The sequence below is a fragment of the Schistocerca cancellata genome, chromosome 2, assembly GCF_023864275.1.
Source record: "Schistocerca cancellata isolate TAMUIC-IGC-003103 chromosome 2, iqSchCanc2.1, whole genome shotgun sequence".
Lineage (NCBI taxonomy): Eukaryota > Metazoa > Arthropoda > Insecta > Orthoptera > Acrididae > Schistocerca > Schistocerca cancellata.
In genome coordinates, this window is record NC_064627.1 from 550,156,183 (window position 1) to 550,169,747 (window position 13,565).

The 13,565-nt window shown below is 38.6% G+C and overlaps 1 protein-coding gene across 1 annotated transcript in view; it reads right to left on the minus strand.

Moving 5' to 3' along the window:
* Positions 1-13,565, minus strand: part of LOC126162136 (male-specific lethal 3 homolog) — a 142,249-nt gene that overhangs the window by 12,953 nt on the left and 115,731 nt on the right. The window contains exons 8-10 of the mRNA XM_049918430.1: positions 7,306-7,519; positions 4,610-4,821; positions 4,402-4,486 (exon numbers count right to left, since the gene is read on the minus strand). Of these exons, the coding sequence (XP_049774387.1) occupies positions 4,402-4,486; positions 4,610-4,821; positions 7,306-7,519 (511 nt within the window). The remainder of the gene's footprint in view (positions 1-4,401; positions 4,487-4,609; positions 4,822-7,305; positions 7,520-13,565) is intronic.

A 13,565-nucleotide genomic window follows, 5' to 3' on the forward strand; every position in this document is an offset into this window, starting at 1 on the left:
TTTGGTCTGAAAATTCTATGACAGTACGACTTTGTTGTGGCACTCACAAATGTTCAAAACATCACAATGTCTCACAATACAAAGGAGTACTGATGCAATCAATGAAAAGTTATGCACAGAAGCAACATGAACAGTAAAATATGCAAATCTAGAATCTCACATCGGCATATGAATCTGGCAAATGCAATCTCTGAAAATTCTGAATTCAGTTTCACATATAAACAAACATGCCAATTGCATTGATTTTTTAATTAGCCGATTCTGCGACAACTTTTACACTGGAATGCCGAGGATTAACACTAGTGTCAGTTTATCTCCAAGGTATATTATATTACAAGAGCCGTACTTAAAAGTCTTGAGTGACTTATTGTTAAAATTACAATTCCAACAACATAACAGAAACCACTGCAGGATTGGAAACTGCAGAATTTACAACACACGTTGACATATTTTGATGTCACTACTGTCTTATCACATAACCACAGATAGTACTTTCAAAATGGGCACTAGCAATGTTTCTTTTTGCTATTGAAGTTCACCTCATCCTTCAAAGGGCCTATGTACATGTCTGCACAGGTGCCAGCAGTGTTAGGAGAAGGGTGAAACATTTCAAAGTTGGAACACGAGTAACTGAGATGAGCCTAACACAGGTGGCCTTCTAACTGCCTCTGTGGAAACCAAGAAGTATTGATGAGTTCATTAGAGGAAACAGCCATAGCACAGTGCATTATGGTACAGAGCAGTGCAAGATATAATGAAAAACACGTCTTATCAAAAAGTTTATGCCCGTTGGATCTCAAGTTTATTGATTGAAGGGGTGGTGATCACAAGCTTCAGAGGGAAACCATCACCCAAAGGCTCTCCATAGACCCTACTAGGCAACCTCTGACAACCATCTTTTCAGTTCTGTTATGAAACAGATGTGAGACCAATGCTATGTGATGGTGGAGGATTTTCAGCAAACAGTGCATCTTGGTACGAGGGTGAGTCACATGAAAACCTTAAATTTGTAATAACAAATCGAAATTTCGTGCCGTTATCCTGCAAGTTGTAAGCATGCTACAAACAGTGTGCAGAATGGCCTGTAGGTGGCAGCATAGTGCAGATGCACACATACTGTCTCAGTATCAGTATAAAGATGGGCGCCCCACCTGCGACTTACACCAAGGAAGAACAGCATTCTGTTATTCGGTTTTTGCGTAGTGAAGGTGTGAAACCTATTGAAATTCATCGACAAATCAAGGTTCAGTACGGTGATGCATGTTTGTCACAGCAGCAGGTCTACGAATGGAGTAGGAAGTTCGCAAATGGTGTGACTTCAGTGGAAGATGCTCCTCGTCCAGGTCAGGCACAACGAGTTGTGACTCCACAGAACATTGTAGCAGTTGAAGCCATAGTGAAGGAAAACTGCCATCATGTTTTTACAGATTAGTCATGGGCCAGCACACCACATTGTGCATGATGTGCTCCAGTTTCACAAAGTGTCAGCAAGTTGGGTGCCATGACAGCTGACTCCTGAAATGAGAGAACAACGTGTTGATGCTTCTGAAGAACTTCTTCGGAGCTTTGAATGAGAAGGTGATGGCTTCCTTGCAAGAATTGTTACTGGGGATGAAACCTGGGTTCACTTCCACCAACCGGAAACGAAGAGAGCGAGCAAGGAATGATGCCATTCCTCATCACCAAAACCAAAGAAGTTTTGGAACGAAAAAGGCATCAATTTGGAGCATTACATGCCTAGAGGAACCACTGTCACCAGTGCATCATACACAGATCTCCTAAAAAATCATCTGTGGCCTGCAATCAAATCAAAGCAATGTGGATTGCTGTCAGCAGGTGTCCTTCTGCAACATGACACTGCAAGGCCCCATACTGCCCATACAACAGTTGGAACAATCACATACGTGCATTTTGAGTGTCTTCTTCATCCACCATACTCACCAGACCTTGCCCCAAGTGATTTCCAGATGTTTGGACCACTCAAAGACGCAATGGGAGGAAAGAAGTTCCGTTCTGATAAAGAGGTATGCCATGCGGTGCATGAGCGGTTGCACGGACTACCAAAAGAATTTTTTACTAAAGGAATTTATGCACTTTGTAAGTGCTGGAGAACTTGCATTGAGCATGGGGGAGATTATGTTCAAAAGTGATACAGCTTTGTACCAATTCTGCACAATAAATAATATTTAAAAAAATATTGAAGGTTTTCATTTGACTCACCCTCATATTTGGGAAGATGGAGAAAAAGAGTTCTATTGTGAGGATATTTTCAAACTCGCAGAATGAAAAAGTGTGCAAAGAATTGGAGTCTATGTTGCAAACTGACAAAGCATGTAGATTAAGACGATGTAGTGCTTTGTCTAAAAAATAAAGACTGAAAATAACAAAAATTGTTGCTCACTCAGTATGGCCATCTTACTACTGGATTCTAATTACAGAAATTTTTCTCCTGCTTTTAAGTATACTCTGTTATTTACTTCAACAATATGACAATGTACCTGTATACTCTACTTAAACACTGCTTTCCCAAACACATACTGGGAAAGAGTTCTTTCAAGGAAGTTTTTTATGTATAGAAAGTATACCTTTCAGAACCCTGTTATAAACACATTGTCCATATGAGCATTTTATGAAACCACCCAAAATTATATTAATTTTTGGTGACAGTCACTGTTAACCACATAGCTGTGTCTATAATTTTTTTCTTAAATAATTTTCACTATGATTTTCTCTTTTCCACACAAATATTTTGACAGGCCAGCTCAAACTGTCATTATCATTAAATTTAAAACTTCCGCCATTGTAATCGTATCACTATTTAATGTACATAATATCTAATCTTTCTAATTTACTTCATGTCACATTACTATGTTCTCCTTTTTTATATTTAAATACCAGGTCCACAAGTCACGTGAGAGTAAGATTGGTGCAGGCTTCAAATTTATTTCTTATTAATATTTATTAACCCAACAAAGAAGACTACTTTCCAAATGGCATATACAAAGAGTCAATGGATTCAAACCCATTTTAAAATTATTAAATACAATCACACGACAATTTTTCTGTTTCAACTCCTTTGGTTACAATGGAGGAAAACAACAGAGCGACTCATCACTTTTAATAGTGCCTCACTGATGAAATTTGTTAAAACAGATTAGATAATGGACGAAAGCCTAGTAAATCTTAAAACATTCAAAGTGCCCCTTGTGCATTGCAGATGAAAGAATTAAATGAAGAAACAAAGCCAACAAACAATTTTATTCAGGAAGCTCTGAAGCTTTACAATGATTAGGCATACTCTCCTATGACAATGAAGATTAAGAACTGTAAATAATCAGACTTTGTTGGCAGTAACAATATTATGAAAAGGAAAGTTGCTACTCACCATACAGCAGAGATGCTGAGTCACAGATAGGCACAACAAAAAGACTGTCACAAATAAAGCTTTCAGCCAGTAAGACCTTTGGCAAAAATAGACAACACACATTCACACACAAGCAAATGCAGCTCACACACACACACAACTGCAGTCTCGGGGAACTGAAACCACACTGTGAGCAGTAGCACCAGTGCATGATGGGAGTGGCAACTGAGTAGGGGTAAGAAGGAGGCTGCGGCAGGGAGGGGGAGGGATAGTAGGGTAGGGGTGGCTGGCAGTGAAGTGCTCCAGGTTAAACGGAGGGGAGAAGAGAGAGAGAGAGAGGGGGGAGAGGGGGGAGGGTAGCGGAAAAGGAGAGCAGTAAAAAGACTGGGTGTGATGGTGGAATGAGGGCTGTGTAGTGCTCAAATGGGAATAGGGAAGGGGCTGGATGGGTGAGGACAGTGACTAACGAAGACTGAGGCCAGGAGGATTCGGGAATGTAGGACGTACTGCAGCAGAAGTTCCCATCTGTGCAATTCAGAAAAGCTGGTGTTGGTGGGAAGGATCCATATGGTACAGGCTGTGAAGCAGTCATTGAAATGCAGGGTGTCATGTTGGGCAGTGTGCTCAGCAACCCCCACCCAGTTGCCACACCCATCACGCACTGGTGCTACTGCTCGCAGTGTTGTTTCAGCTGCCTGAGACTGCAGTCGTGTGTGTGTGTGTGTGTGTGTGTGTGTGTGTGTGTGTGCGCGCGCGCGCGCCTTATTGGCCAAAAACTTTATTTGTGACAGTCTTTTCGTTGTCCGTATCTGCAACTCAGCATCTCCGCTATATGGTGAGTAGTAACTTTCCTTTTCATGGTATTGTTACATTCCATCATACACTTCCCATTGTTTGATTTTTGTTTGCAGTAATACTTTTTACGTGGTGTCAGATTAAGTAATTCTTAATAGATTTTTTTATAATTTAAGTAACAAACAACACACATAATGTTTGTGTAATTTAATTATCAGAGATGTTAAGAAGTATAAGCATACCTCAGAATCATTTGTAAATGCTGCAATACTATTTTATGTTTCTTTGCTGGAATATTTGTGTTCAGAAGATGACTTGGAAGTATCACTGGAAAATAGGAAACAATTACCTTTTTAGAAATAATTTGAAATACTTACTGTTTAGTAATAAAAATGATAATTTCTAGCAATATTATTTACAAGAATTGTTAAATAGTTACATGCATCTTACCTAACAACCGTGCTAAATGGACAGCACCATAGATAAGTGAAGGCATAACAGGCTTTTCAGTGTATAGTGAGTCTGGCACTAGCTGCCATTCTGACAGATGAGGTAACAGACACTTCAATGCAGAATGACTATCTCCCTGAGTCATTCCTTCTGCTGATGATATATTCGACATTAATCTCCGAGATGAATGTTTTGAGCTGACACTCGTGATACTGGGGGTAAAAAAGCACAATTTACAATAGTTAAAATTAATGATGTCATCCTAAGTGGGTTATTTAAATTTATATGGCTTCCATAGAAGCCTTAAATATGCAACCATCAATTCAAACTGAAGTCACTACTTTTTGTAGGTTAACCTATCACAGATCCCCCCCCCCCCCCTCCCCCCCGCCGCTCGCTCCCCCTTCTGGATTTTTCCATCGATTTATGATTTCATTTCATCAGATAATATGATGGAAAAAACCAGAAGGGACTGTAAATAAATATACAAGCAATAATGGTCATCAGAGCTTACAAAACCAAAAAAAAGAGACTTTTAACAACCTATACAGCATTGAACATTCAGTTCCTGTAACAGCTAACAGAGGTTTTCAGAGAAGAAGACCATTGATTATTTGACAGACACTGGCTGCAGTACATCTATACATCCCAAGATAACTTACAGTGTGCGACAAGGGGTACAAGCATTTCAGTACCATACATCAATGGAATGGATACACCAACTGGTAGTGACATACAATAGAGGCATATATAATATTTATAGTTCTCACAGAGCAATATTAACATTGCCATATGCCCTCCAGTTTAAAAAAGTTCACCATCCACATTTCAGCATTTACTTTATGGTATGTCGCGAGGACTCCAACACTGAAAATGTATGGTCTGTCTAGATGTAATAATTTTTAGTCTGAATAATAACTGAGTGTTTGGTCATGTGTGATGACTAACTCTGAGAGAGAATGAGTAGGGTCTCAAGATCAACATTGCACAACAATTTGTTCGACTGATGTGGAGCATAGACCAGCTACTCTTATCATATGCTTTCCATAGTCTAGCAAGGGGACCACATGGCAGTCTGATTTCTGTAATTTTTTTTTATATTTATGGTACATGAAGTTCGGAAATAAAATACACTTGTCACAATGCAGTTCAACTCAACTCCCAAAAATGCTCAAGAAAATTGATTTTTGAAGTTTTTCCAGCTATATTTAATATGCAAAAACAAAGTACATACTTTTCAGCAAGCTGAGTGGCTCTCTGGTAGAGTGATCACTCACTGTGTGGGTGGTCTTGGTTCAGCTCCACATGTAACCACATTTTTTAACAAAAGTGCTTGTCCTATGAACATTTCTGTGAAGCACAGGATATACGAAGCATGTGGACTAGTGATTACTAAATCAAGTCTCATTTCCGTATTTTTTTTAAATTCAGTTCCAATACCTATGCCATTTAAATATAAAATTCATTAAATATATGCTAATAACATATTAAATTCTCATTTTTAATGACAATTGCAATTCTTAATTATTGATCTTTAATAAAAGATCCTTAACAAAGACTGTTCAATTAAAAAATTACCAATTGCTTTTCTCCTGTCTTTTTGCATTTCACATGTCATGTAAAATGATCGTAGACCATGGACCTTTGGTTAAAAATTTGATTTTGCCAGGATTTGAAGCCAGCTACTGACGTGTCATCAGGCAACCACTCTAGCACACAGCCACACTGCTTGTCTAAAGAACACCATTTTAGTTTAGCATATTAAATATGGTCAGAAAATTTCAATGTTGATTTTATAAAGTATTTTTGAGAGTTGCATTTAATTGCTGTGGGAGAGCTATATTTGAGTTCTGAACTTCATGTACCACAAATACAAAGAATTATTTAACTCATATTGCTGTATAGTCCCCTTGTAAGCTGGAATGCCACTGCAAGAAGTGAGTCAGTACAGAATAGAAGCATGTGCAGTACAAGGATTTACGGTTCGTACAATTTGTGACATAGCCCAAATTCAGCAAATGTGATGGAATACCTTACCCAGAAATATGGCTGGTGAAATGTCATCTCATAGAGTTTCCCCAGTCCACTGCTAGATCAGGCATGTGACAATACTGCAGACAATACAACACTAAACCCTTTGGACACCTTCGTGTTGTTAAAATTGCCATAGGTGTGAACTGTATTGGAAAGACAGTCCTGACGAATATACTGTTGCTATGATCTTTGATTATTTACTAGACCCAGTACTCCAACCAGTGGCCCCACGCAGCTGAGCCATAGTTGGTGATGACATCACGGATGCTCCATGGATGCGGCAGCTCACAGACTTGCAGTGCCCACTTGTGACCGGGTTCCACAACTGTACAGACCCTGTACTACTCAACTGATCTATCAGGTGTGCTATCTTGAAAAGTGTCTGTTGCTCTACTCTACCTCTATTACAGTTCACAATGGCCTTATGAAGAAAATTGTTGTGTGCAGATGTAGGCAAAAGGTCAGAGGCTGTTTGTGGTAAACTAACATCAGAATATCTTAAGTGAGAGCTGTGATAATAAATACATAGTAAAACTATTCTCATGCAAAGAGGAGTTCACAAAAATACCAGGTTTAGTAAACATTACATAATTAAACAATTACTTAAACCACAAATAAATTAGTATTTTAAAAGTAATAATGTAAATAAATAGTACATCCACCTGGATAAATTATCATGGAATGCAGAGGAAGCTTCTTCCTTACAGGGATCAGAAGGGACGAATGACTCTTTATTTGTACTCTGAGTTCCCATGGGATTGGGGCTTTCTGTTTCTTCACTGCTGGCAGCATCTGAAGCATTAGTCAAAGTGCACCCTTTCCCTTCAGCATTTACAACATGTTGAGATCTGGAATATATTTTGACACTGGGTGTTCCTAAAACAATTATGAAACATTTCATTATTGTTTAAAAAGGTTGTAATGCTGTTAAATTATTTTCCTAAACTAATTTTCACCAAAAATATATTTCAGCAGAATTATGTATGATACACAATGCATTTATTATTTTATATTTTGATATAGTATGAAATAGGACACGTTTGCTGTGGCACCACTGATAATGAACTGACACTGTCAGTTGTGACCAGAGGCAAGATTGGAATTTTCATATTTAATGGTAATTATTGCAATTTTCTATTAGAAGATGAGAGCACCTGGTGTGAGTAGTTAATAACATGACTGGTTCTGTCTTATATCTCATTGTTTTGGAGGGTGTTCTATAATGTCCTGTGCAACTTCATAATGCAATAAAATTGCTTCCCACAAACACAAAGGATTGTGATGCATCAAAACAAAATACTGTTTTAATATAGTGATGAACATAATCAATTTTTGACACTATAATGTAACTGGCTAGATAAAAAAAATCTACTCACCAAGTGACAGCAAGAGAAAACACACAAAAAAGGTTGCTACTCACCATATAGCAGATATGCTGAATTGCAGATCGGTGCAACAAAAAGACTGTCACAAAATAAGCTTTCAGCCAACAAGGCATTCATAAAAAATAGACCTCCCCCCCCAACACACACATGACCAGTCTCTGAGTGTCTTTCCCTCTCATCCCGTCCGGTAAACTCCCCTGACCCAGGGTTCTGGGTGACTTTTCCAAACTCTTGTCTTTTCCCTAAACCTCTCCAGTCTTTTTCTTCACCCCTTCTGCCAGAAGAAGGAGCCACAGACTTAAAAACCTTGCATATGTAAAACCTTTTTTTTACATGTTTGCGTTTGCCTGCCGCCACTTGGTGAATAGATTTTTTTTTCTATCCAATTACAAAATATTGTTCTGTATGCCAAAAGCAAGCAAAATTGCTATAATCTTATCAGAGGAGAAAACACTACACAAATACAGAGAAATAAATAGGTGGTTAAAACTAAACCTTTGCTACCTGACAGGCCCCTCACGAATGATCAGTGACAATAGCAAAATGATACTTTGTGGAAACACATGCTAGGACATGGGGAAGAGAAACAACAAACCATGGACTATGGAATGTTCAGCTGTCATGGCACAGCTCATGCAGTGCTTGAAGATCCCACACTGCATCCAGCATTCTTAGCCATGGCAACAGTAAACAGAGGACGACCGAAGAAAGGCAGAAATACTGAATTCAGTGTTCCGAAACTGTTTCACTGCGGAAAATCGTAACACGGTCCCTGACTTCAGCCGTCGCACGGACGCCAAAATGGAAAATATTGAAATAAACGATATCGGAATTGAAAAACAACTGCTATCACTTAGTAGCGGAAAAGCATCCGGACCAGACGAGATACCCTTAAGATTCTACAGTGATTATGCTAAAGAACTTGCCCCCTTTCTATCAGCAATTTATCGTAGATCGCTGGAAGAACGTAAAGTACCTAGCGACTGGAAGAAAGCGCAGGTCGTTCCCATTTTCAAGAAGGGTCATAAATCAGATGCGAATAATTATAGGCCTATTTCGCTTACGTCAATCTGTTGTAGAATAATGGAACATGTTTTGTGTTCTCGTATTATGACGTTCTTAGATAATACAAATCTCCTTCATCATAACCAACATGGATTCCGCAAACAGAGATCATGTGAAACTCAGCTCGCCCTATTTGCCCAAGAAATTCACAGTGCCGTAGACACTGGCGAGCAGATTGATGCCGTATTCCTGGACTTCAGGAAGGCATTTGATACGGTTCCGCACTTACGTTTAGTGAAAAAAATACGAGCTTACGGAATATCGGACCAGGTTTGTGATTGGATTCAGGATTTCCTAGAAGAAAGAACACAACATGTCATTCTTAACGGTTCAAAATCTGCAGATGTAGAGGTAATTTCGGGAGTACCGCAAGGAAGCGTGATAGGACCTTTATTGTTTACAATATACATAAATGACTTAGTTGACAACATCGGTAGCTCCGTGAGGCTATTTGCAGATGACACGGTTGTCTACAAGAAAGTAGCAACATCAGAAGACTCGTACGTACTCCAGGAAGACCTGCAGAGGATTAATGCATGGTGCGACAGCTGGCAGCTTTCCCTAAACGTAGATAAATGTAATATAATGCGCATACATAGGGGCAGAAATCCATTCCAGTACGATTATGCCATAGGTGGTAAATCATTGGAAGCGGTAACGACCGTAAAATACTTAGGAGTTACTATCCGGAGCGATCTGAAGTGGAATGATCACATAAAACAAATAGTGGGAAAAGCAGGCGCCAGGTTGAGATTCATAGGAAGAATTCTAAGAAAATGTGACTCATCGACGAAAGAAGTAGCTTACAAAACGCTTGTTCGTCCGATTCTTGAGTATTGCTCATCAGTATGGGACCCTTACCAGGTTGGATTAATAGAAGAGATAGACATGATCCAGCGAAAAGCAGCGCGATTCGTCATGGGGACATTTAGTCAGCGCGAGAGCGTTACGGAGATGCTGAACAAGCTCCAGTGGCGGACACTTCAAGAAAGGCGTTACGCAATACGGAGAGGTTTATTATCGAAATTACGAGAGAGCACATTCCGGGAAGAGATGGGCAACATATTACTACCGCCCACATATATCTCGCGTAATGATCACAACGAAAAGATCCGAGAAATTAGAGCAAATACGGAGACTTACAAGCAGTCGTTCTTCCCACGCACAATTCGTGAATGGAACAGGGAAGGGGGGATCAGATAGTGGTACAATAAGTACCCTCCGCCACACACCGTAAGGTGGCTCGCGGAGTATAGATGTAGATGTAGATGTAGATTCTTCAACAATTTGTGGCACAATTTGCCATCAGCTTCTCCCAGGAGCAATTACTAGTTAATTCAGACTTCCGAAACATGTTCTTCAACTGTGGTGTGAAAGAGGACTCCTCTGTATTTCTTTAATGCATCAAAGCTTCTGAAGAGCAGCAGCATTATTGCTGTTGTTTTAATAAAACAGCTTTACGATGAAAGCCCTGCTTACTTTGTCCAGACTGACATCAACTGTCTGCAACTGTAGCGCGCACTGATGCTCGTGTTTCAAGCCTATGTCACCATACCAGTTACAGCACGTAATGACAAGTCATGACATTAACACTATTATGATTGTAAATACAAATTCCTATTTACCCATATGGTAAGTTGTTTTGTATTTACACAGGCTCAAGCAGTGAAAGTTTAATTATAACCACCCTGTTTAACATAATATACTACAGAAATAATCTCTCAGCTGTCAGTATAAAGTTTTCTTTTTTAAGTGTCATGTAGGAATTGCAAATCTCTCCTTCGATAGTATGGAAGGTATCCTGTAAGCATACTGTTCTCTATTAGTAACGAATATCATTATGGCAAAAAGTAAACAAGATGTTAGAGGAAAATGAATGCAATTCAATTTGCTGAATATATTTACTTTCACGTTTTGAATAGGATGAACATGTAACTCTAATTTTTCCAATGAATCAACTTTTCGCATGCAGGAACATTCAGAAACAACAACTGCAGCGTAAAACACACACACACACACACACACACACACACACACACACACACACACACAGTTGATAAATGATGCACAACACTGCAAATTGTGTGGTATTTTCTCTTGACTGAGCACATGCAAGATCTAAATTTTCCTTTTTTGGAGAAGATACATAACAAAATAGATCTAAATGTTTCATGATGCAGCAAGAACTACCAAACTCTTGTCATGAACTACCAAACTCTTGTTTTTACAAGTAAGAGGGGCCACCGCAGAAGTTCTATGCCAAGTAAACGATCGGTGAATTGTTGCATGTAAGTTACTTTAGAAACATCTCATTTATTGACATGTTAAACCCATTAAAGACAGTGTTGTCTGAAGTTGGTGGCGATTGTAGAGGAGTTAATAAGAATTACCAGCATTCCATTTCAATTGACACAGGCACTCCTATCAGTCATCTCACCAAGATAATTCTAATGGTGTGCTTACACCATTGTTATAACCAAACAACACACTACTTAATAAAACAGAGCTTCTTTTGTTGATATTATGTTTGAAGCCATTAGGCCTTCAACAAAGATTAATGAAAACTGAGTACTTTTTAATATCAAGTCAGAGGACACTGAGATCTAACTTAGGATCAATCCTGATTTTGCCTGTTTATAAAATATATAAACTGATTATGCTCTTCCAAGCTCCTGCCCTGCTATTACTGCAAAATGAGAGGAAACTCAAGAGGGGAACAGACAGGAAAAAGATGGAGAAAATAAACTTGTAAAAATGGATCACACTTTTAAACTGTTGACACCACATTTACCAGAGTATAACACCACCCTGAACATAAGACAACCCCCTTCTCTTTTTTTAAAAAAGGCCCTTTAAGAATTTTTTTTACATATTCTGGCTAATAAAAATCATGAACTGTTTCACTGATGTAAAGTATCTGTCTAAATACAGTAACACTGTGCGTATTCTAAACTTATGCTGTTTACTGATTGTCTCATTTTGACACAAAACAAGTTGACATTTGCATTAATTTTTATCTTCACTTCCTTCTTTACTTACTATCAAAGCAGGTCATCTGTGGTACGACTATTTTTAACCACCACCACCACCACCACCACCACCACCACCACCACCTCATAACCACAGAGAGGCAATGTAACTCCGTATATGAGCAGCAATGGAATTTATAATCTTTGGTGTCACAAATATTTCACTGTTTCTTGCAATTATGTTGCAATTTCTGAGGATGGGATGTAAGTTATTTCTTCTGAATGCACAGCAGATTTCACAACTGTACCAACATGAGAGTACATGAATATTTTCCTTCGTCCACTGTGTCCAAATATGTCATAATTGGCTGCATAGAACCAGCAACTGGCACATCCCCTTTTGTTCCATTCGTACCATAATGGGAGCACTGACAACATTGCTGCATGAAACATGTAATTATGCAATGGTCCCTTTCTAGATTTATTGTCTCCTGCAGAAATGTCTAACAGTTTTGAGTATTTGCCCGATTTTAAAGTCAGTTCAATGAAAAGGCAGCTAACTCAGAAAAAAAAAATCTCTTGTTCACTGCTGTTACAAAAAGGGAAATTTCTTTTCGGTTGGTACTGTATAATATATTTTGATAATTTGATGTTGTATTTTGCTCAACAGAGTAAACTATCAAATATTACTTTTGTGATAATCTTCTCCAATCGCTCTAGAAAATAATTAACAAAAAATTATTGTTAATAAAGAACAATATCTATGTGGCACAAGGCAATTACAATAGATTCTTATTTTCTTGCTGCAGCATCATGGATCTCATCCTCTCAATATCTTTGGCATGCATGCAGCAGGTGTAACAGCAGCCACTTTCCGTTACTTGGCAGACAAACTACAGTCGGCCATGGTGCTTGCTCATGTTACAAGAAAGAAACCAAGTAAATGTTAAAGAAAGAAAGAAAGAAAGAAAGAAATTCTTTAGTAGTCCTCTAACACAAATTGTAGCCAAATTAGACATTGCCTGCAATTGCACCAGTGGCAGGAGTACAAAAGCTAGTATGAGTATGTTTTTTACACTTCACAACTTTCTGAATTCTTTAAAATGAATCTTCACATGACCCCAATTGCTGAAGCTTCATCTGCAAATGCACAATCACCCTGTACTTTTTGAGTGACAAATTTTGGAAAAAATATCCGTCTTACAATCAGGTAAAAACAGTATGTAATTTATCTTTTTAGCATGGAGTATGAAGAACTTCTGTGCTTCAAGAAAACCAGTCTCTCTTTTGGCGAACTACATTCTGTCCTTGTTCAATAAATAATGCAGGTTTACCCCCAAAATAGAATGAGTGGAAAAAGGACATTACAGGAATACTGTACACAGAGAAACAGAGCAAACAAACGTCAAAATACTGGACTGCTGAATTAGGGGTTCTACATCACGTGAATACGGCATGCCAAGGTATTTTGGATGCAAGTAGCTGACAATCTCATGTACTGGA